This window comes from Copadichromis virginalis, linkage group LG23, assembly GCF_057382275.1.
Source record: "Copadichromis virginalis isolate Kocher_CV1m ecotype Utaka linkage group LG23, C_Virginalis_male_GT1.1, whole genome shotgun sequence".
In the NCBI taxonomy this organism is placed as follows: domain Eukaryota; kingdom Metazoa; phylum Chordata; class Actinopteri; order Cichliformes; family Cichlidae; genus Copadichromis; species Copadichromis virginalis.
In genome coordinates, this window is record NC_140639.1 from 29,370,775 (window position 1) to 29,393,532 (window position 22,758).

At 39.3% G+C, this 22,758-nt stretch overlaps 1 protein-coding gene across 1 annotated transcript; it reads left to right on the top strand.

The window, feature by feature from the left end:
• Nucleotides 1-2,562: 2,562 nt before the first annotated feature.
• LOC146681116 (uncharacterized) lies at nt 2,563-22,505 on the top strand. Its single transcript, XM_085449165.1, has 3 exons — nt 2,563-2,623; nt 17,263-17,521; nt 19,726-22,505. The coding sequence occupies exons 2-3, from the start codon at nt 17,266-17,268 to the stop codon at nt 21,675-21,677; spliced, it is 2,208 nt and encodes a 735-aa protein (XP_085305291.1). The 5' UTR covers nt 2,563-2,623; nt 17,263-17,265; the 3' UTR covers nt 21,678-22,505.
• Nucleotides 22,506-22,758: the final 253 nt, after the last annotated feature.

The window sequence follows — 22,758 nt, forward strand, 5'->3', positions numbered from 1 at the left end:
CACACACACACACACACACACACACACACACACACACACACACACACACACACTTCATTTCAGTCTTGTTAGTTTTGGAGCACATCATATATCAAGCTTTTGCCAAATGGTAGGCAAAATACATGCCAGCCAGTAAATTATGCTGATGGTGACTGGATAAATCACATTTCAGTCAATCATATGGAACCACTTTTATAGCTCCTTCAGCATCTTTTCAGGGAAACAGTGGGATTGTTTGACACGGATATGCTTCGGGTTTTGAAAGTCATGTCCACTGGAAAGCATTAATCCTATTTCCCAAGTTTTCAGAGAAACAAGAAGAATGGAGCAGATACAAATCACAGCTCCACTTGTTAGTATTATACATGACTAGGAGCTGACTAACCAAGATGAAAGGAGGTTGACCGAGGAACAGAAAAACAGCAAGTAATAAGAAACTTCGTCGGGGTTGTCTGAGCTTTTCATGTTGCTGGAGCGACTTGGCCTCGGGATCTAAGTGGCAGGCTAATGAACAGCAATTCTGCATGCAGACAGGTATGATGTCAGTATTTCCATGCAGCTGACTGCTTCTTGTTCTCTGGTGTGCTGGGAAAACCAATTTCTGCTGTTTGGTCTTTGAGTTGGCTTCGCAAGAAAAATTGTGAAAAATGAAGATTAGGTTTATCTATCCAAACTTTCAAAAAATACACATTGTTTTCATAAATATGCCTGGACTTCATTTTTCTGTCCACATTAATTAGTAGTAAACAGTAAGTGAAGTCATGGCTGCTTGCAAATTGCTGTAATGAACACAAATTATTGCTGTGAGACTGAGACGCAAAAAAGCTGACAGAGGGGGGAACCAAAATGTTTTCTTTAAAAGCAACCCCTGCATGACAACACAAGAACTAAAGAAGTAAAATAGTAACACAAACAAAAGCTCAAAGAATAATTCTCAGATTTGAAACAGCTGTTCAGAAGGTCCATGATCACCCCATGCCGTCTCTGTTTGGTGGACTTTGGACTAAAGCTAAACACTGTCAACTTTTCAATGTAAAAGCTGTGGAGAGGAGCTGCATGGGCGCCCGATGCAGGTCTGCACAGCCTTAGTTTAGCTCAACTTAGCTTGGCTCCTATTAGCACAAAAACTATATGGTTAAATGTATTGGCACTTTTGTCAGCGAATAAAAATGAGACGAAAATGTTCTGGAGAGATGAGATCCAATTAGAACTGATTAAACTGTGTAGAAAGGCGGTTTGAGTTTGGATCACTGATTGAGAAAAAGATTAGAGGAAAATATTAGAACATTATTTACATTTTTAAGAAAAGAAATTCGTACTCAGTAAGACATGAAACTAGTGATTAAGACATTGACTTCTCCAGGAAAAAGTTCACTGAGGTCATAGATTGAGGAAGCCAAAGGGCTGTTTTCCTATAAATCTCAATACAAGTGATCTTCCTTTTCAAATCATAAGAGTTGCCCCCTGAAAGAATGTTATATACAATTTAGACAACCACAAGCTCTCTTTGTGAGAAAAAAGCACTCGCAATAACCGACTTACACTGTAACTGCTGTATTTTGCAAACTTTTGACACTTGATGAGACTTTGACAGCAGAACTCATTAAATTCTCTTACATTTAATAGAACATTTAAACACAGATAAACACTGAACATCAACACAAACTCTTTTAAGCCACTGGTGTTGGCACCAACATTAATCCTCCACCTACAGGCTGGAATTTGGCTGAGTACAAAAGTAAGATGGTGACCACTGAGGATGAGAAGTATTCAGGCTTGCACACGCAACTTTTTCACAGTTACGATGCAAAATCATTCACCGTGTCATTATTTAGCTGTACTTATATGTATAAATGTCCTGAAATACACGTCAGGAGCACATAAGCATGGTATTTGCAGTAACTTAAGGCTTGTTACCGCTCTCATTGTGAGCAAAGAATGCTAGTAGCTAGCATTTAGGTCAAATTTGTGATGTACCGCTGCTCAGTTATGAGTAGGAGTTTTATACTAATAGATCTGTTTGATTATTACTTTTATTTTAAATAAGAAAACACAATTCCAATGTTAAGTAGCTTCATATCCTCTCTTATGTTGTCTCAAAAGTCCTTAAAAAGTAGAAATGTGAACAATTTGACCAGTTTCTAAATAGTCCTTTGTGGTAAGGTTGTTTTATCAACTACTGTGTGTGCACTTTGGTTGCCACAAAAACCTCCCCACTTAGCTAGAGCCTAACCTCAGCTAGCATTGGCTAACCAGAGTAAGACCCTGCCCTTAAATCTTTCTCCATGCAAAGAATGCACTGAGAGGTCCAAGTCAAACGAGAATCTTCCTCCTCGTGCAGCTGATTGGGTTTCTTCTTTCCCCTCACTTTGTTTCTGTGTATAATAACCTCTTAATGCTGCAAACATGGAGTTCAAGTAGTGGTTTCTCTCTCACACAGATCCTGTTTTCTTCCCCCCGTCTCTCCTCGTGCACAGATCCAGCTCCTCTGTGCTCTCAGCCTGTGCAGCTCCACCCACCTGTAGATAAAAGCCAAACCCTCACCAGTGCTGCTGTTCAGCGTCTGTCACAAACTCCTTAAAAGCTCAGTGATACCACAGCAGCAGCAGCAGCACACACAAAGGTAAGTGATGCATCATCAAGTCTTATAGTTAAATGTGTTCATTTTGATTTGGTTTTGCTTTGGCATGGTCGTCTGATTGCAAGGCAGAGATTGGATCATTTTCCTTTTTTGCCTTTTGGGATTGCACATGCAAAGGAACATGGAAACTGAGAAGCAAGTAAATGTATCATAAGACATCCTACTTCACAGCTGTGAAGAATGGGCTGAGATGTCTCCGCAGATCACATCTGACATTTTTCCCAATGCAGAGAAAGAGGGAGAAAGAAAAGAAAATCCAAAAGAGACACCTGGGAAGAATAACCTGGGCTTAAGCTTGTTAAAATAAATGCACAGTGCAGCGTCTCGGCAGGATTTAGCACCAGTTAGTGGAATGCCTTGACATTTTAGAAAGTTTAGGTGCATGTTTTTCAGGACAAGAAAAACATGCACTTTTTCCTCCTGTGTTTATGGATAAGAAGATTTAGGTGTTAAGAGCTTTTGAGCAGTAATCTGTCCCGCATAAATAAGAGGAAACAGGATTTAAGAAAAGTCTCCTCAGCAGAACACTGGTGCTGCGGGCTGGAGACAGAAATTTTTATGCTTCATTAAATTTTCTTTTAGAAAACCTCTTCTGCTTCTTCGTTGTCTTCTTCTTCACTGTCATGCAGAAGTGAAGGTTTTCAGAGTTTCATACTGCAAGCCAGACTTTAAAATAAATTTTCTGATGTGGTGGTTCAAAATGACACGATGCAAAGCGATCAGACTTATTGTATCTTTATCCTCTCAGCATAGTTTAAGGACATTAAATCTCAATGTGCACCTGTCCGTAAAGCGTAAAGAAATCATGTGTCCATGTTATGATCATGTTAAATATGTCAAAGATGAAGTTGTTTGGGTTCATTCAAAAAATTTTACACTGCAAAAGTGGCATTAAAGCAGATTAATTTGGTGCCAGCAGAGCCGCACATGTAATGAGCTATACAGACTTGTGTGATGACTGAGGCGATAAGTTTTGTAAGTGGGAGATGTGAAATATCTTTTTTTTCTCTAAATTCATGTACCATTCTTTAAAAGCAGCACCCGTATCTAGGGTTATATATTTATATTAATAAACTACAACTGTTAATATGGGTTTTGGTAATTTAATAAGCTGTGGATATAAAGAGGTCCAGACAGCTCATATCAAGATAAGATGATCAACCATTTTTCCAGACAATAACATGTCTGGACCTAACAGACATCCAAGAAGCTTGCATGTGTTTTTCATTGTTTTTCTAGGACTGCATTTGTTATGTTGTCAGAAGAGGAAATTTGTAATAAAGTTCAACTCAATCTGCAGATCAGTTTTAAGTTACTTAAAAAGTTTGGATTTTGAGAATGAGACTGTTTGAAGCCTCGCAAATGTGGTCAGTTTGGGTTTTTTTGGGAGGGTTAGTGTTTGCGTCCAAGGGCCAGGATGTCGCTGTATCTGCTCAAGTGAGCACTTGAGTTTTTTGGCCCCAGAAAAGCTTCGCCATTTAAAACTGTTACAACATGCTGCCAAATAGTAAAGAAAATGTATTTTGGTGGCTTTTTGATGAAGAGTCGCAACTCTATGCTAAATGCTAAATCTGAAGCAGCTATTAGCGTAGTTTGGAAAAAAGACTGAAAACATATATTTAAAAAACCCTTTATATGTGTCTGTAAGCAACAATGTGTATGCAATGTGACAAAGTTCCTTTAAAAATTGCTGTAGTAAGATTTTAAAATATGGAGATTTTTTTTTTTTTTAATCTTTGAACATAACCAAGCTAGCTGCCCCCTCTTGTCTTTGTACTAAGCTAATGCTCTTGCTAGCTTTCATATTTACTTTACTCTCAGTGTTTGCATCAAACTTTCATCAAAAATCACAATATTTCCCAAAATGGTGAAATATTTCTGTAACCATTTCTTACAGTGAACAGAAATCAAGCTATTTATCAGCTATTTGGCTGTATTTTAGGTCAAATTATTCCACTATTTAAGGGATACTTCATCTTGTTTGCTAGGAGTATCTGTGAGCATGCTGTGATTTCACATATTTATTACTCTGTTAATGTCTCTTGACAGCTCTCCTCTCCGAGTCTGACTCCTTTGCAGTTCTCACCTACCAAACAGGAAGTGTTTATGCAGCTCTGAGGGAATGTGCCTCTTGATCCCACAGCTGCAGCCTCTGTGATTTCAGGCCATGTGTCCAAATGGTCTCGTGCTACTGTGCAGAGTACTGCAGCCATAGAAATGTCTCAAATGATGAAATCAGGTTCACTTTATGGCAATCTTACAGTGTTAATCAAATACAGATACTGTTAATGGTTCCACATTAGCTGCTGTCCTGACACGCTTTACTTTCTTTCAAAGCCACAGGTGGTAGCTCTGTTTCAAAACACCACTTTGTAGTTCCAGCTTTAAATTTTGCAGATTTATTACAAAGTGACTCTTATCTAAACTCCTAAGTAGAAGGAGTCCTAGTTCTTATAATCCCTCATAAATAGTGTGCTGCGAAAACATCTGGAAGTAGGAAAAGGGAGGAACGTATTTTTTCCCTGAGTGGCATATTTTATGGTGTGACTGTATAACACATTAAGCTTCCCTTGGCTGTTGTCATGTCACCAGTACAGGCGATGTATGCATGTCACATCAAGCCGTAAATGCTCCCCAGCCCACTTTATGATTGCAGTAAAATTGATATGAGTGCATTCAATGATTGATCAACTGTAGAGGTAGAGGAAACCATCAAAATGAAATTGCTGGTGATAAAACCCAAATACAACCCTTCTCAAAGCAACATATAATCACCACCCAGTCATTTTTAAATATTAGACTGCTCCCAACCTCCAAACTACAGCAATTACTACTCCTCTGGAAGGGATCATATACCGAATCGTGCTCGTGATTTTAATATCCTCAGTACTATATTGCAAAACCATTCATCTTAACATGTTGGAAACCTTCAGTGGTTTTTGACGTCAGTTTGAGGACAGAACTTGGCATGTTTGGGTCTTTACCAGCACATTTTCAGAGGTGTATTTAAGTAGAAACACCAATAAAACATAGTAAAAGTTATGAATTTACATTATGAAGGCTTGACAGAAATTAGAGTCTGATGTTCTTGCCATAAGCATGACTTGAACATTAACAAGCATGTGAAAAAGAGTTTTTACAGTTCTCTATGCAGTAAACTTACTGCTCTTGTAGGAATTACAAAGGTAAGTATCTCAAAAATTGTTTGCTGGTCTGGAGCATTCCGTTTTTGTCAACTCAAAGACAGTCTTCTCAGCAAATTCATCCTAAGGTCAGACCACACAACTCTTAAAGAAACTACAACAAACACAAGAAATACAGACTCTACAGGCCTCAGTTAGCATGTTAAATGTTAAAGTTCATGATAACACGATTAGAAAAAAAATTAAACAAGTGTGAATTGTTTAGTAGGGTTTCCAGGAGAAAGTGTCTTCTCTCTAAAAAAAACACTTCTGGTGTTGTAAACCTAATGGATGGAGATGTTTGGCATAATCCCTAATGCACAAAAGCAAACAAAGCATATCAACACGAACACTTAATATCAAACGCATCACAGTGGTGGCCAAGTGATGATTTGGGTTCGTTTTGCAGCCACAGGAATTCGGCACCTTGCAGTCATTAAGACGACCATGAACTTCTCTGTATGGACTTAAATGTGAGACCATCTGTCTTTGGACAGCTAAAGCTTAGTCCAAATTCAGGCATAAAAAAGGGCAATGATCCCAAGCACAGCAGCAAAATTATAACAGAATGGCTGATAAAAAAAAAACAAACAATTAAGGTGTCACAATGGGTCAGTCAAAGTGCAGGCATGCTGTGGTAGGACCTTAAGAGAGCTGTGCATACATGAATGCTTCCAAATCTCAATATCCTGAACAAACTTTGTAAAAAAAAAGAGGGGTCTAGAATTGGCCCACAATGATGTGACAGACTGTTTAAGTCAAAAAGAAAACTGTTACTTTATTACTTTATTTATTTAGTTAGTTATTGCAACTAAAGGTGCTACAAGCTATAAAATCAGTGTGCAAGTAACCTTTTGCTTTTGTAGCCGTTTGATCCATTTTTTTAAGAGTCAGGCCTCTCCATGCTTTTACAAAAAAGAACAAAATGCATCCAAAGGGTTAAAATAATATATATGTCACGTCTATATTATTTTTAAGATTTTTATTGTTGAGTTGGGGTTTTTTTTTTGTGAAATGTTATATTTGACCTCATTTGCTTTCCACAGTATTTAAATGAAAACATGTGTGAGGGGAAATCACCATTTGGTGCTATCAACTTTCCAACCACCTGTTTCGCGCATGTTTAAAATTTGCATTTTAAAAACAAAGCGAGTGGAAAAACTCCAGTTTTTTTTTTCCAAATATGCACTACATCTGGATGGAAAGTTTACTGTGGACATCTGAAATGTGACAGCTGAACTTCTGTTCTTCTACACTGGACGATATTTCCCAGTGAAATAGTAAGTAGAAAAGCACAAACATTAGCGCTTGAGTAAATATAGTATCTGATTGGGAATTGGAAAAACAGAGGCAACACAGGGTGTGCTGTTCCCTGATTTGCTCATAACTGGAAATCTATTTATGCAGCTGCAGAATTCTCCAGTGGAGTCTGTGGTTTTAGCACAGTATTACTGATCAGATCTGATTATTAGCCAAACATTGTTATTACTTTTAAAAATATTCTTTCACGGGTCCATTTTTAGCACCAGCTAAATACGAGGGAGACCAAGAAAGATTGCGGCAGAGACCGCACAAAGTTCAAGGGAAAAGTCTAAATCTGATGCAAGCATTTCTTTGTTGCTGTACCTATAAATCTTCCCTATTTAAATCAAATTCGATAAGATCCAAACATAAACGTTCTCATCCTTTCTTCTCATTGAATTTCTTTTTCTTTAAACATGGAAACAACCTAAAGTGCCTCTTCGGTCTGGGTTGCTATTAGTTGCTGTCCACTGACATCAGATACTCTGTTTTGACAGAACTCAAAAGCTAATAGGAAAATAATTCTCCTCCCACTCCAGTTTTTGCCCTGAAATGAAAATTGTGGGCAGGCACTCTGTGACTTGTGGTTCCTACAACTGCAGGAGAGGGAAAAATATGTCAGTGAGATGGGTGATGAGGTCGGGTGGACTGCGTGGGTGTATGTGCAAGGCTTTTCAAAGGATAGAGTGAGCGGTGAGCAATTAAAAATGCATCCAGGTGCTACATCCATGCATTGTGGGATTTGAGGCTGTGTGTAGATGTGACATCAATGGCAAAAGCTGAAAGATATATATATAAGAAAGCAAAGTTAGCAAAGATGGAGAGATAGGAAGCTGAGCTGGGGAAGCGTTCACACCCATTTTTCTTCATTTTTTAACTCACTGCTTAGGGGGGAAAGTTAATATTCTCACTATGAAGATGAGCAGGAAGAGGGAGAAATGATCAAAAAGTTACATGATGATTGAGCTGAGATGAATCAGCTGCTTAGAGTGAAAACAAAAGAGAAAAGCAGCACAGGCTTGGAGAATAACAAGGAGGAAAATGGGGATGATGATGATGCACAAAACTTAGTATAAATTATGATAAACAACAAAAATAAATCTTATTATTAAAAAGCAGCCTTTGCCAGGATATCTTTTTCCCCCACTGGACTAATGGCCTGCATTTGTATAGCGCTTTTCTAGTCCCTAAGGACCCCAAAGCGCTTCACACTACATTCAGTCATTCACCCATTCACACACTGGTGATGGTAAGCTACATTGTAGCCACAGCTGCCCTGGGGCGCACTGACAGAGGCGAGGCTGCCGGACACTGGCGCCACCAGGCCCTCTGACCACCACCAGTAGGCAAACACGGGGTTAGTATCTTGCCCAAGGATATTTGGCATGCCGCCAGGAGGCAGCCTGGGATCAAACCACCAACCTTCAGATTAGTGGCTGACCTGCTCTGCCACCTGAGCTACAGCCAGTATCCACCCAGCCTGTGAAAAAGGCAAGTAAACAAAATAGACTGTATTGATGAACTGAAAATCTGAGTAGTAATGTAGTTTGGCACCCTCTATTGAGCCACTTGCCTCACTACAGGTCCTGTCTGATAGATATCATTATTAGTAGAGCTGTTTTGACTTTATTTTCCTATCATGGTTCTGGATACAGTGAGTTAGTTGTTTTTGGCTTCAGGTGTGTGTTGTTGTCCTTGTCTGCAGAAACTCCAAGCATACCCACAGTGTGAGTACTCCAGACTGAGACTGTAGCGGTGGTGTGTTTTTCTTATAAAGGTTAGCATCAGCTCACATAAATTCATGCAGTGGGTCGCACGTATACTCAGGTACATTCCCCAGATGTCGTCTTGGCGCTCGTGTTCCTGTCAGCTGATTGTTGCATTCCTTTGTGTTTGTGTGTAGGAGCTGAAAAGCGTTTCCACATTACACTGACAGAATTGTTACACACATTATTGTATGAGAATATTGTGTCTTACGAGGTCAGATGGGTTTGTTTTGACCGTCCAAAAGCGATGTTCATATTTTAGTGTGTTTTGACTCAGTCTATTTAAAAAAAAAAAAAAAAAGGTCAGTTGAAGAGAACAACATCTGTATTGTTCTTGGGTCTGCTGGAGCTCAGGTAGTGAAATCCCCATGGCAGGGTTGTTGAAATGAAATAAAGCATGATGCTGAAGCCTGAATCATGAGCCAGATCATTTCATGCTTTCTTTATGTTAACTTCAATTCAATTCAATTTTATTTATATAGCACCAAATCACAATAACAGTAGCCTGCCTCAAAGTGTTTTACATTGCATTGTAAAGACCCTACAATAATAGAGTCATACCCTAACAATTAGATGACTCCTTTGAGCAAGCACCTGGTGACAGTGGGAAGGAAAAACTCCCTTTTAACAGGAAGAAACCCCAGACAGAGCCAGTCTCGGGGAGGGGCAGCCATTTGCCGTGACCAGTTGGGGATGAAAAGAGGAAGACAGGACAAAAGACACATTCAACAATCCTAAATTCACTTTGACCTAGTCAAAGTTTCTATGGTGACCTGTCCAGATAAAAAGAGAGGAACCTTTGTGACACTAAGAGCTTCCTAACCCATCAGTATTACTGCATAGTACTTTCTTTACTTATGTTTAGTCATGCTCTTGGAAATGATGCACAGTGAAGTTTGGCATTGTTTTGCTGAAGATAGCAATGTCTTCCTAGAAATGTAAAAATATGTCTGGACTAATTTTCTCACGTGACATCATGTGCACAATGCTTGAACGTTGTCCACCATATTGGACTATTGCTATTAGTGTACTCCCCAAATGGTTGGGGAGTACCAGATGGTTGCCAGATGGTTGCAGACCAGTCTCTAGGCTTAATGGTCTCTAGGTCTTTAGGTGTAATGGGGCCTTGTTCACTTCATCCACTTGATCCTACATTGTGACCATGATTGCCATGCATCCAAAATGTTGGATAACTTAACACCACACTGTCAGAGGATGTCTGGAAAACCTCAGTACATATTCCATTCATTTGCTTCTGCTTATCCTTTTCAGGGTCACGGGGGGTGCTGGAGCCTATCCCAGCTGTCATGGGGCGAGAGGCGGGGTACACCCTGGACAGGTCGCCAGTCTGTCGCAGAGCTCAGTACATATTGTTTAGCTTTAATAGAGCTTAACACTTTATTTATAAATGTATAAATATTTTAAGTATCATGGTTGTACAAGGCATTCACAAGGTACTGATATCTGAACATGGACAGAAAAAAGCTCTGCCTAGTTGTTACCGCTTCACATTACTGTACTCCTCAACCATTTTAGGCTCGAGAGAAAAATTCCAATGGTTCCTGAAAGATGACAATTGTTTTTTTAATCTTACAGCCAAAATGACAATATGTCCATTATGCCAGTATAAATCCTGCTCAGTTAGCTTCTGGATATTGTTTTGAAATTGTTTTAGAATTCTGAAGTTTTTCTCTTGCATTTGGATTTGTTCACTAACAATGGTCTCAGCCATTCAGCATTAATTTGTAGCCTTGACACTTGCACACAAAGGCTTCTCTGTCAATGATCAGTATGCATCATTGGTGTTGAAATTTCAAAAGTTTGCTTTATATCCTGCAGCACAGTTAGTTTCCCACTCTTATTGGAAAAGAAGGACCCTCTGTTTAAAGTACAAAAGCCAAGCCCGACCACAGGCAATTAAGACTGGCACCCGTGTCTATAAGCAATGACATGCCTCTGTTCCTCACCGTTTGTTTATCAAGCAATAGATTCCCCACATCTGGAATAAGTCAGGAGAGGAACCCAGAGGAGAAATGGAAATGTGATTATTTCCAAAGCCAATCTAGAGGTGATAAAAGACTGGTGGCTCATCACCAGGCAAAGCCAGCTGCGGTTGTATGTATTGGCAAAGAGGCTGAGAGGAACCAGGAACCACAGTGGGCCGAGTAGTCTTTGTTGCATGAGATTGTCATCGAGTGCCGGGTGTGGAGGTGTCTGAAGAGATTTCATCAAAGCTGAGGTCATGCACAAGGTGAAAGTTTAAATCATAGAAGGGATTCTAAGTGGATTCTATTTGGTTGTTGTTGCAGAGAGGAAATATTTATTGTCAAGCTATTCGTTCAGGGACACAGCAAGACCATATTGTGTTGAAAAAAGATGTTTGAGAGTAGTTGTTTTTCATCTGCAGCTTTTGTCAGGTTCACTGTGAAACATAATTGTGAATGCATAATGGTCATGCCTAGTTTCCTGACTAGACTAAACTCTGTCCAATAATTTTGTCAGAAACAATGATTGTGTCGTGAAAGTGTCATTATTAGAGCGTGTGCTTTTACTTTAAGCACCTCATAACTACATGCTTCTTGATAAAGAATTGCAAACCTTTCGTTGTGCCGGGAGAAGCTGTTCCTCTTAAATCTTAAAACGAAGGTGGAAAGCAAATACATGAGAATTTTACTGCAGCCGTTGTGATGGGAAAAGTGTAATAACCCAGAACAAAATGATTCAGGTTTCTTTATTTGTTGTGTTATAATGTTTGCCACGCAAGGTACTCAAGTATCAAAGCTAAACACATAGTGCAATGTCATTAGAATTCAATACTTATTGCAATTTAGTCTGTGGTCTAGACGCTCCAATTGCTTTCCCATTAAACCGTCTGTAAACCAAAAAATGACTGATGATATCGACCGTCTGTAAATAAAGGCTAGCTGTATAATTAAGGGCAGCTACCCTGACAGCGTGACACAATAAGTTAATAAGCTTCAATAAACTCTTCAACTGTATCACAGCACCACAACACTGGTGTAGAGTGGACCGTGCTTGCGTTTTGATTCGGATGTTTGTGTGCACTTGCCTGTATTGAATGTCAGTTGTGTTCATTTCCATAATTTGTTATACTATACTTGCCACTTGGAAAAGCCATTTTTAATCTCAATAATACCTTTTATCTGGATAAATAAATTATATATATTGTATAAAAGATCTGCCACAACATGTCCTACCAAATATTGTCTGTTGCCACCTCTTCAAAATTTGGCTAGACATGTGTATACTTTATACAAAACAGTCGTAGTGTGTATACAGATGTGCCTAAAAAGTGGCCGGCCAGTGACAGGTGTACTTACTGATATGGTCTGCTAAGTGTACCCAATAGTGTTTAGCCACAGGTGTACCCAATGGGGAGAATAGGAAGGAATTTTTATGATGTTTTTGCAACAAATTGTTAATTAACTGTTTGAAAACAGTAAAACCTAAACTAAAACTGCATAGAATCAGTCGCCTCACAGCTAATTTTTGCTCACTATGACAAATGGTGTGGGGAGGCAATGCCAAGGAAGAAAAATAATAATAAAGAACTTAGCCGAGCATAACATGTACTTGGGTTGTTTGCTTTGCAGCAAACCAACCCGTTAAAACTGGGTATGTTTTTGTATGCTTTATGTCTCTGAGCCATGAAGAGTGGCATATCCTTGGAGGTCCTCTTTGTTATTTCCTTGCCAAACATGTGTTCCTTTTTTGTCTGCAGAGCGAATTCCCAACGTGTGAAACCATGTTCTGCTTAGAAGCTCAATATTTGAGGATCAGTCTCCTGCTGGCTTTATAGCTGAAAAAGATTAAACAAGTGATTTTGCTCCAAGATTGAATGTTTGGAGATGCACGAAAAGCAAAAGATTGTCTCGCCTAAAATGTGACATTAAAACGCTGACATGACTGAAATTCAGTCAGTTGGCAAATCGTTTTTTATTGAAGCGGTCTGTTCTTTTTTCCTCTGGAAGAAATTCATTAAAAATGTAAAACAGCAGCTGAAACTCTGGAATTTTAATGACTATTTAAATTAAATGTTCCAACAGTGAGTTTTCAAATATTTTGTGCCTAAGGGTGGATTTATGGAACCATTGCATAGGTCTTTGAGTACACAGAGGAAAGGACTATGGGTATGCAACCAACACAGAACTGTTTGTGTGCAGTCCTCCAAAAACAGCCCAGTAGTGCACTGGTAGAAACATTTGCTCACGACAAGGAAGATGCATGAACAAATATAAAAAGGCATGCATAATGGCTGCAGTGGTCCCACTTTCACTGTATTTAACACTTTGTTCCACATTATGACCTACGTCTCTTTCCTCCATGAACCAGCTGCACAAATGTAACGGGTGCTTCCCCATGTTTTGACTCAGGTGGTTTCTCTAATTGGGGTGATATCTCTGTAACTTGTCATAGACCTTACCCATAGATTTCCATGTATTTACGTATATCTTTGCCCAAGTTAGCTTTAGCCAAACAACAGAGCATTTGGGTAACAAATATATGTGAGTGCACTGACATGAAAGAAACACAAAGTTTGAATGCTGAGGAAGTTTACTTAAATATTAACAATATCAGTTATCAGTTATTTATGCCATATGGGTTATTACCCATATGGCAGCACGGTGGCACGGTGGTTAGCACTGTTGCCGCACAGCAAGAAGGTCCTGAGTTCAATTCCAACATCAGGGGTCTTTCTGTGTGGAGTTTGCATGTTCTCCCCGTGTTTGCGTGGGTTCCCTCCGGGTACTCCGGCTTCCTCCCACCGTCCAAAGACATGCACTTAGTGGGGATAGGTTAATTGGATAACCCAAATTGTCACTAGGTGTGAATGTGCGAATGAAAGTGAGTGCGAATGGTTGTCTGTCCCTATGTGTTAGCCCTGCGACAGACTGGCAACCTGTCCAGGGTGTACCCCGCCTCTCGCCCTATGACAGCTGGGATAGGCTCCAGCGCCCCCCGCGACCCTGAAAAAGGATAAGCGGAAGCGAATGGATGGATGGGTTATTACCCATATGGCATAAATAACTGATATAGGTCAGTGTTGATGGGTTACATTAGGGTAGTAGCAGCAGCAACTGCTTCATAGTAATGCTTTCCAACAGCTATACACACATGGCACTTTCAGTTGTTCTTCAATTTTTTACTTCAGGTGTTGAATCTAAAAATTGCACCAAATATATAGAACCACCAACCAGTCTTCTAACAATCTTCCTTACAGGCTTTCCTATTACCTTGGTCTTCCTGTGACCACTATGAACTTTAAACATAAAGAAATAGTTAGATTAGGGGCAGTTTGCGTATATAGCTGTATTTTACCTTGTTAAATATTTGGGGTTCAAGCACAAACCATAAGTCTGAAAAAGTTTCATAAATTAGGTGTGTTTGTTGTTGCTTCCCTCTGAGGTTTAATCCACAAAAGGCAAAGAAATAATGAGTGAACTGATCCTCCACAAACAGGGGAGGCAAACAAACCTAAACAGACATTTTCATCCCAAATGTTTTGCTAGTTCTGACAGTTAGTTACAGTCAGTGATATTAAAGGCCATGTTCTTCTTTGAAAAACAAAAAGGTGATACAGAATTCATTACAATTTGTCATTCAGTTATGATCATATCAGTTCTGAAGCAAAAGTTCACTTCAGGAGTGGTTGTGAATCAGTGTTGCAGTGCTTAAGTGTGATCTTTTTTATTCTTAATGTTGTTGTTTTTTTAATTAACTTTCAGTTAACTGTGAGTTTTATGGCATTTAGGTTTTTCTCTGAACATTTCATTGTTGGTATTGTGCTTCAAACTATAACAGCTCTCATAAGAACAGACTCCACAGCTTCAAGCAGTCTGACCTATTTGACCGGACTAGAGTTTCACTCTTTCCTTTCAAAATTAATCTCTAGTCTATATGTGCTGTTTAATCACATATTTAAACTGGTTTTCTTGAAGCATTTAGATCCAAGACATCATAAATTACCAAATTCTGATAAGAATCAAACCCAGCTTCAGTAAGCTTTAGCTTTAGTACTTCCAGGCTACACTTGAGGTGTTCATTCATAGAGCTTTTCACTGTTTACTCTCACTGTTATCCTTCAAAAACTCAGTGAACGCCTGAACTTAGAACCTCCAAATTTCTCCAAACTGACAGTTAAGCTTTTGACTGTCCAAACTGACAAGCAGTCCTCAAACAGTAACTCCCCCTCTTAAAGTTTTTTAATTAGCCTTTTACTTTACTTTATTTTTTTATTTATATAGCACATTTAATAACAACAAAATGTTGACCAAAGTGCTGTACAAAGATAAAAATTACACAGTAACAAATGACATCAAAGATAAAAGATAAGAATGATCTCACCTTGGATAAGAGCCTCAATTTTAAAAAGGACCGCTGTACAACAGAGTTCATTTGTTTCTTAAAGGTAAACTTATTATCCAGTATAACCCCCAAATTTTTTGCATGCGGTTTAGCAAAAGGTACTAAACTGCGCAGGTCAAGATCTGGGGTACTGGAATTACAGCTTGGTCCAAAGATGATCACTTTTTTTTCCTTGTTAAGATTAAGAACATTTACGCCATTCAAGTCTTGACTTTATCGGGACACTGAAATGACAGAAACGAGACCTTAGAAATAGGTCTAAAATTTGCAAGGACAGAGGAATCAAGATTAGGTTTTTTGAGGTTTTTTAGACTTTTAGGCACCAAACTGCAAAAGGTGCTGTGTTATGTGTGTTGGTATTTTGTAAGCACAGTAGTTTGAATGTTGAATGCACAATGTCAAAATCGTCTGAAGCACATCCAAGACTCTTTCTGTCTTTGAGTGCTTTTTAGTAGTTTTTTCAATTACTGGAGATCGACACTCACACAGACTCGAACATGAACTCTAAAGACTTTACTGAAGACTTTTTACATGCTAAGCTATTATGTTGCCTCTTGGCTTATCTCAGGATCAAACTTATAACCTTGAAATATGTAGATATTGTTCAATAACATTATGAGGCTTTTAGAAAATGGTGGAGAGAAGATTCTGAAAGCTTCTGCTGGTAGTTTTCTCTAGCAGTTAATTATTTGATATTGAAATATGTATATAGTTAGATGAGAAGTGCAGTCACTTCACTGTAAGTGGGTCCTGGGTTTATGTCCACTAGTCAGCTGGGGCCTCTCTGTGTAGAGCTTGCCTGTTCCCCCTGTTCCTGTGTGGGTTCCCTCCCACAGTACAAAGATTCCAAACTGGCTGTAAGTGTGCATATCTGAATGGGTGTCCACATCTCAATGTTAACCATGCAGTAGATGGCAACCTGTGCAATAGCTACTGCAACATATTCAAATCAACCCTAACATCTCTAACATGCTGATTTTGCAGAGAAACTAGACACATAAGTATTTCCATTCTAAAAATAATCCCCTGGAAACATCCAGCCAACACAACTTAGCTTTCTTTTTAGAATAATTGCTCTAAAAAATGTAAGCAAGCCTTCAGTTATTGCAGCTTTCCAAAATGTTTGATCTCTTTGGTTCGGTTTCAGGACACACAAACACTGCAGCTGAGGAAAACATGCATTCACCCATCAGTGTTTATTTTCACACAGTGCTTTTGGCAGTGCTTAGCTGATCTCCTTAGCGCAGACATGTTTAAAGAATTAAAGATTATGTTCAAAACTGGCCACATCCCCTGTGGGGCCTCTTAATTATAATATGTATGTGTGAATCACTTCAAGGATGTGGGAGGCTTTTACACAGTGTTTCTGAAAAGATATCTAAGCTAGGTCACATATGTGCAGTGGAGGGTTTGGGTGATTTCTTTGGTTTGACAAGTGAATTTTGTAAGCTCTTGAAACCTGGCATTTGAATTCATCTATGTACCAGTATGGTTTAAGAGCATGGCCATAAACCATTAATAGGCTTAATTATTATTATTTTCTTCTCTAAATAATTAAATGCTGTTTGCACAGCATTTATCCCATTGATGAGTAGCACAAGACACCCTAAATGACCAAACTCTATTCACATTAATTAAGTAAATTACCTAGAAGTAAATAATACATTCATTATACAAATATATGTATCAATGTCAACCAATAAAGCTGTTTACTTGTGATACAAATTGTGAAGTTTATTTGCTTTTACAAAACAGCATTTTCTGTATTTTATGGGAAGATGTGTAGTGGTTTTGGAAATTAATTGATATTCATCTAAAGAATCAAGATACCTTCAAGATACCCTCAAGGATACCGCTAACGAGATATATAGATATGATATGAAGATAGATACGAAGATTTTTCATGTGTGTAGATGCTTTCATTTAATTTCACTGAAATCTTTATATCTGTCTTATAGTTCCACTTTTTGTTTCTCAATTGCAGAAAATGGTGGCTGTATCCCTCCATTCTTTCTATCTTCTCATCACAGTGTTACAGCTATGTTTACTATACCTTGCTCATGGTGGGGTGTATTATGGACATAAACAGCCACCCCAACAGCCCCAGCCATTGCCACAATATGATGCATATCCACAGCAACAGTTTCTGGAGAATGAGATGCCAATACTTCCTCAGTATGGACAAGAGTTTCCTCAACCGCCATTGCACATGGGTAAAGAGAGACCACTGACAGATGGCAAAGGTGAGTTCAATATGTTTGTGAAAAATTACTTTTAGCTCCTGCATCTTTTCTAATACCATAATTAATAAACTAACAACCTGCTGTAAAACAGATCAAATACGTCAATGGGTCCTTTTTACATATTTATCTATATATTCTTTTGGGTTTTTTTGCCTGTCCCGTTTGGCTCTTTTGCCATCAGAATTATTGTCTAAAGGCAAAGAAAGATGCCCAACGGATTTACTTTACCAAATCGACCAACCCAGCCTTGCCGTATTGGTCTATTTGATTCGCCTTTTGTTGTTTATTTTATTTTAACCTGCTAAATAAAGGACAGACTTGACTGGGGAAAAGAAAGGGGAGAAAGAAAGAGGGAAAGAAAAACAGAGGGGAAGAGGAATGGTGATAAAGGGCAAAAAAACAAAAACCAACAAAATAAGCAGACAAAAAATACATATATCAATCACCTGGATCACCTGTTGAGAAAGAAAAAAGAGAAAACAAGCAGAAAAAAAGAGAGCAATATAATAAACAACATCATTACGATGATCTATGGGAATATAACAGTAAATACTAAATATTAAAAATTATTGTGCAGCACGTAAGATCGACATCGACATATTTATCTGTATATTCCAACATATGACATGAACTAAATTCTTAGCTTTTTTGCATTGACTAACTAACACCTTTTTACTAAAAACTGCCTTCAAATTCCATTATAAATACAGGGGAGATGGCGTAAAACTGACAAGATATTAACTTAAGTGCACTGCTACAATAAATTAATTATTTACATGGAGCGCTCCCTGGTTTTGAATTTTCTTTCTTTCTTTTTTTTTCTTGGTTTTCTTTCCTCCTGTGCTTTTGCGACTTACTTTACAATAGATTCATTATGTCTGTTTTCATTATTTCAACAGCACTGTAAATAATTATTTTAGTTCATTATTAGTTCATTTATTTATAATCAAATGACCTAATAAGGGGTCATCCATTTTCAGATGCAGTGAGTAGTAACTGTATTAAAATCTTTTTAGTTAACATCGATCACTAACTACTGATAACCAGTGTTGGGGAGTAACGGAATATGTATCGCCGTTACGTATTTAAAATACAAAATATGAGTAACTGTATTACGTTACAGTTACTGTTTAAAAAGGTGGTATTCAGAATACAGTTACTTTGTTGAAATAAAGGGGTTACACGGCGTTCTTTTCCTGTTTCATATGTTAGGCTATCCCCTCTCTATTTTTGGTAATTCCACACCAGTGGAAACCCAAACAAAACACACATTAAGAGGCTCAAATGCCTGTGTCTCAATCTCGCGTCTCATAATGACGTGAAGAAATATTTTTAAAAATGATTTGATATGAAGGCAATAGGCCAGAGTATTAAAGGCATAGCCCTAAAGAATGTAGCCTCATGGGCAGTGTAGTCTGTGCTGCAGGGAGAATGGACTGCCATACCCGTTATGTGTCTGTGAGCGAGGGAGGGAGAAAAAGGTGAGTGGAAAAGTACGAGTTGTCACAGAGCAGAAACATCTAAACAGTTTCTGCTCTGTGAGCAGAAACTGCATGTAAATATAATAATAACAACTGCAGCCAAAAAGAGTGCCTGACGAGCTCAGTTGTAGGTACGTTATTAAGACTACACTGTACACTGTGTTCGTGTTTTCCTCCGAAACAATAAGTTCCATTGGAGCAGCCTTTCAACGCCTCTCTGTCTCTCGCTAGCAAAGCTGACCCAGACAACAAAGTAAAGCTAGTTTTCGGCTACGAGCCCGACACGGAACCCGACATATTAGCCACAGGTCCCTTTACTATGGTTCAGAGCCACGGACCTGTTTTATATACGCACCGAATAGTTTTCTATACGAGATGACTGCAAAAAGTGCAGCCGTACCAAATGTCCACCCTACTGTTACTCATTTTATATTAAGATTTAAAAATCTAGTTGCTATTGGTATGGCGAGTAACCATAATAGTAATAGTAATGTCGCAAAAAGCAATAGGACATTCATGTAGTTGTAAAAAAGCATGATAATATATTGAGTAATCCAAAGTATTCAGAATACGTTACTCTCATTGAGTAACGTAACGGAATATGTTACAAAATACATTTTGGGGCATGTATTCTGTAATCTTCCCAACACTGCTGATAACTGATCATGTCAGATCATTATTTAGTGGGTCAACACTTACCTCTTTTAGTATTTTCCTTGACAGGACAAACCTTTCCCAGAGGAGCTAAAGGTCCACGCCCTCCTGTTCCAGGGGTAAAAGGTCTCCCAAAGGGACTGCAAGGAATTCAAGGTACCCCAGGGCCAACAGGACCACCAGGACCACAAGGCCCTCCTGGGCTTCCAGGACAGGGATTGCCAGGTTTACCAGGAAAGCCAGGCCCTCCTGGTCCTTCTGGCTACCCAGGAGTTGGAAAACCTGGTATGCCAGGATTGCCAGGAAAACCTGGAGGACCTGGATTACCAGGATCAAAAGGTGATCTTGGTCCTAATGGTGATGTAGGCGTAACTGGACCTCCTGGGCCTCCAGGACTTCCAGGTCCCTCAGGACTCCCTGGGATTCCAAAAGCAGGAGATCAGGGACTTCCAGGACAGCGAGGTCCTCTAGGGGAGCCTGGCCAAAAAGGTCTGCCTGGGCTTCCTGGTCCTCCAGGCCCCAAAGGAGACAAAGGACTTGGTATACCTGGTTTTCCAGGCTTGAAAGGGCCTGGTGGGCCACCAGGTCCACCTGGACAGGTGGGCATTGCTGGCATTGGTAAACCTGGTATGAATGGTCTTCCTGGACATCCAGGAATACCAGGAAAGCCTGGTTCTCCTGGAGAACCAGGACTGGCAGGGGCACCTGGTGAAAGAGGCCAACCAGGCGTACCAGGTGTACCAGGAATTGGAAAACCAGGAAAAGATGGTTTCAGTGGGCACCCGGGGGTATCTGGAGGGAAGGGGGAACCAGGTCTCCCTGGTTTACCAGGGAACCCAGGCTTGCCAGGTTATGGTAAACCAGGGTTTCCAGGACCTAAGGGTCATAAGGGACATGCTGGTCTTCCTGGAGCACCAGGTCCAAAAGGTGATAAAGGTCACCCAGGTCTCACAGGTGTCATTGGTCCCACTGGTTCAAGTGGAATACCTGGCCCACCAGGTCCAATAGGCCTTCCTGGTAGTCTTGGCTTCCCAGGATTAAAAGGAGATGATGGTGTCATAGGACCAAGAGGAAATCCAGGAATAAAGGGTCAGACAGGTCCTCCAGGGATTCCCGGACAGCCTGGTAGATCAGGAGAGGGTGGGCAACCAGGACCAAGAGGCTTACAAGGGTCCACTGGCCCAAAAGGAGAAGCTGGTGTTAGGGGTTTACCTGGTGCCCCTGGTGTTGCAGGATTAACAGGAACAAGAGGAGAAGGAGGACAGGCTGGAGAGAAAGGCCCCCAGGGACCACAAGGTATTCCAGGGCTTGCAGGACCAGGGGGCCCAATTGGACCCCCTGGGCTTCCTGGACGAAAAGGCGATGCAGGCTTAACAGGTAAACCTGGCTATCCTGGTGAGGGAGCCCCAGGACCCACAGGTCTTGTTGGTCCACAAGGTAACCCCGGTCCCAGTGGTCCTCCTGGATTTCCAGGGCAACCAGGACAACCTGGACCCCCTGGACCTCCTGGACAACCTGCTACATTTCCTGACCTTGGACAGATCCTTCCTATGACTGGCCCATACAGTGGCCAAAAACAAGGTTACAAGAACCCAAATGGAGGTGAGATTGGTGGAAATGGCCCTGAGCTGCCTGCATTCACAGCTAAACTCACAAATCCATTCCCCCCTGTGGGTTCCCCTGTCATCTTTGACAAACTCTTGCACAATGGCAATCAGGACTACAGTCCTCAGAATGGTGTTTTTACCTGTAGCATACCAGGGATCTACTACTTTTCTTACAACGTACACTGCAAAGGAAGTAATGTGTGGGTGGCACTGATGAAGAATAATGAGCCAGTTATGTACACTTATGATGAGTATAAAAAGGGATTGCTAGATCAGGCTTCAGGGAGTGCTGTACTCCCATTAAGAAAAGGAGACACTGTGCATATACAGCTACCATCGGAGCAGGCAGCAGGACTTTATGCTGGTCAGTATGTCCACTCCACGTTTTCTGGATACCTACTGTACATTATGTAATAAAATATAAAAAAAGGTGAGAATAATAGCACAGATCTGACCATAATGTAAATAAAACTACTTAAGTCACAAGGTACAATGTAGGTCAAGTTAAACGGGTTACATCGAGAATTGGGAAGATCTTCTTTAGTTCTTACTGTAGTTATTATTATTATTATTATTATTATTATTATTATTATTATTATTATTATTATTATTATTATTATAACAACACTGTATGTACCACAACTCTATTTACTTACAAAGAAATATCAGAAAGGGAAGTTATAAAACCATGGCCAAAATTTGTATATAAATGTTATGATAAATCACTTGGCTTTTAGCCATTCCATTGTCTTAATTACACATATATTATTATATTCATCTACAGAGAGTATATCATGGATTCTGATAACTCCTCATACAGTGCAGATTTACAGTATATCTTCTTTTTATTCACTTGACAGGACAGCAGTTTCTGTTCTACAATTATAAACCGCATACTGGGCATGTAAGAACCTATCACTTTATTTTTCTTAGTTATAAATTACAGTTGGGTTATGTATTAGGGTTCATCATGTAATTATTAAATTATTGTTAGACTTTTTTTGTTTTTTGTATTGTTGAGCTTTTTAATATGAAAAGATATTCATATGCATTTTACCACACTTATTCACTTAACAATAACATAACCATTGGCTATTTTATTAAATTTCACACCAGTCCACACAGTCCAAAACAGAACAGCAAAAAAATATACATGTTTGTTTTGTCCACAGTAGTTTGAATTTTCCCTTTGATGTCCTTAGTTTTTTGTTGTTTTTTTGTAATAAATATAAACTGAAAGGTGTGAGTTTGTCAGTATTCTCTGTAATTTATTTGTCTGACTACTGATTACTTGGATTTGTCTTGTGTGTTGAACACTAAATAGAGAATTCATTCCAAAATGCAGGACACATAAAATAGCAGTACCCATTCATATGACTGTGCCACTTTTTTCCTTTGGTTGTTTGGGTGGTTTTTTTTTTTGTTTGTTTGTTTGTTTTTTCCAAACTGAGGATAAGCCATTTTGGTATGACATTCTTTAAAAGTACTTTTCCTA

Excerpts from the sequence above, each read along its gene's own strand:
- LOC146681116 (XM_085449165.1), top strand. The coding sequence starts at position 17,266 with ATGGTGGCTGTATCCCTCCATTCTTTCTATCTTCTCATCACAGTGTTA. Across the intron at positions 17,522-19,725 it reads ACCACTGACAGATGGCAAAG|GACAAACCTTTCCCAGAGGA; the intron begins GTGAGTTCAATA and ends TTTCCTTGACAG.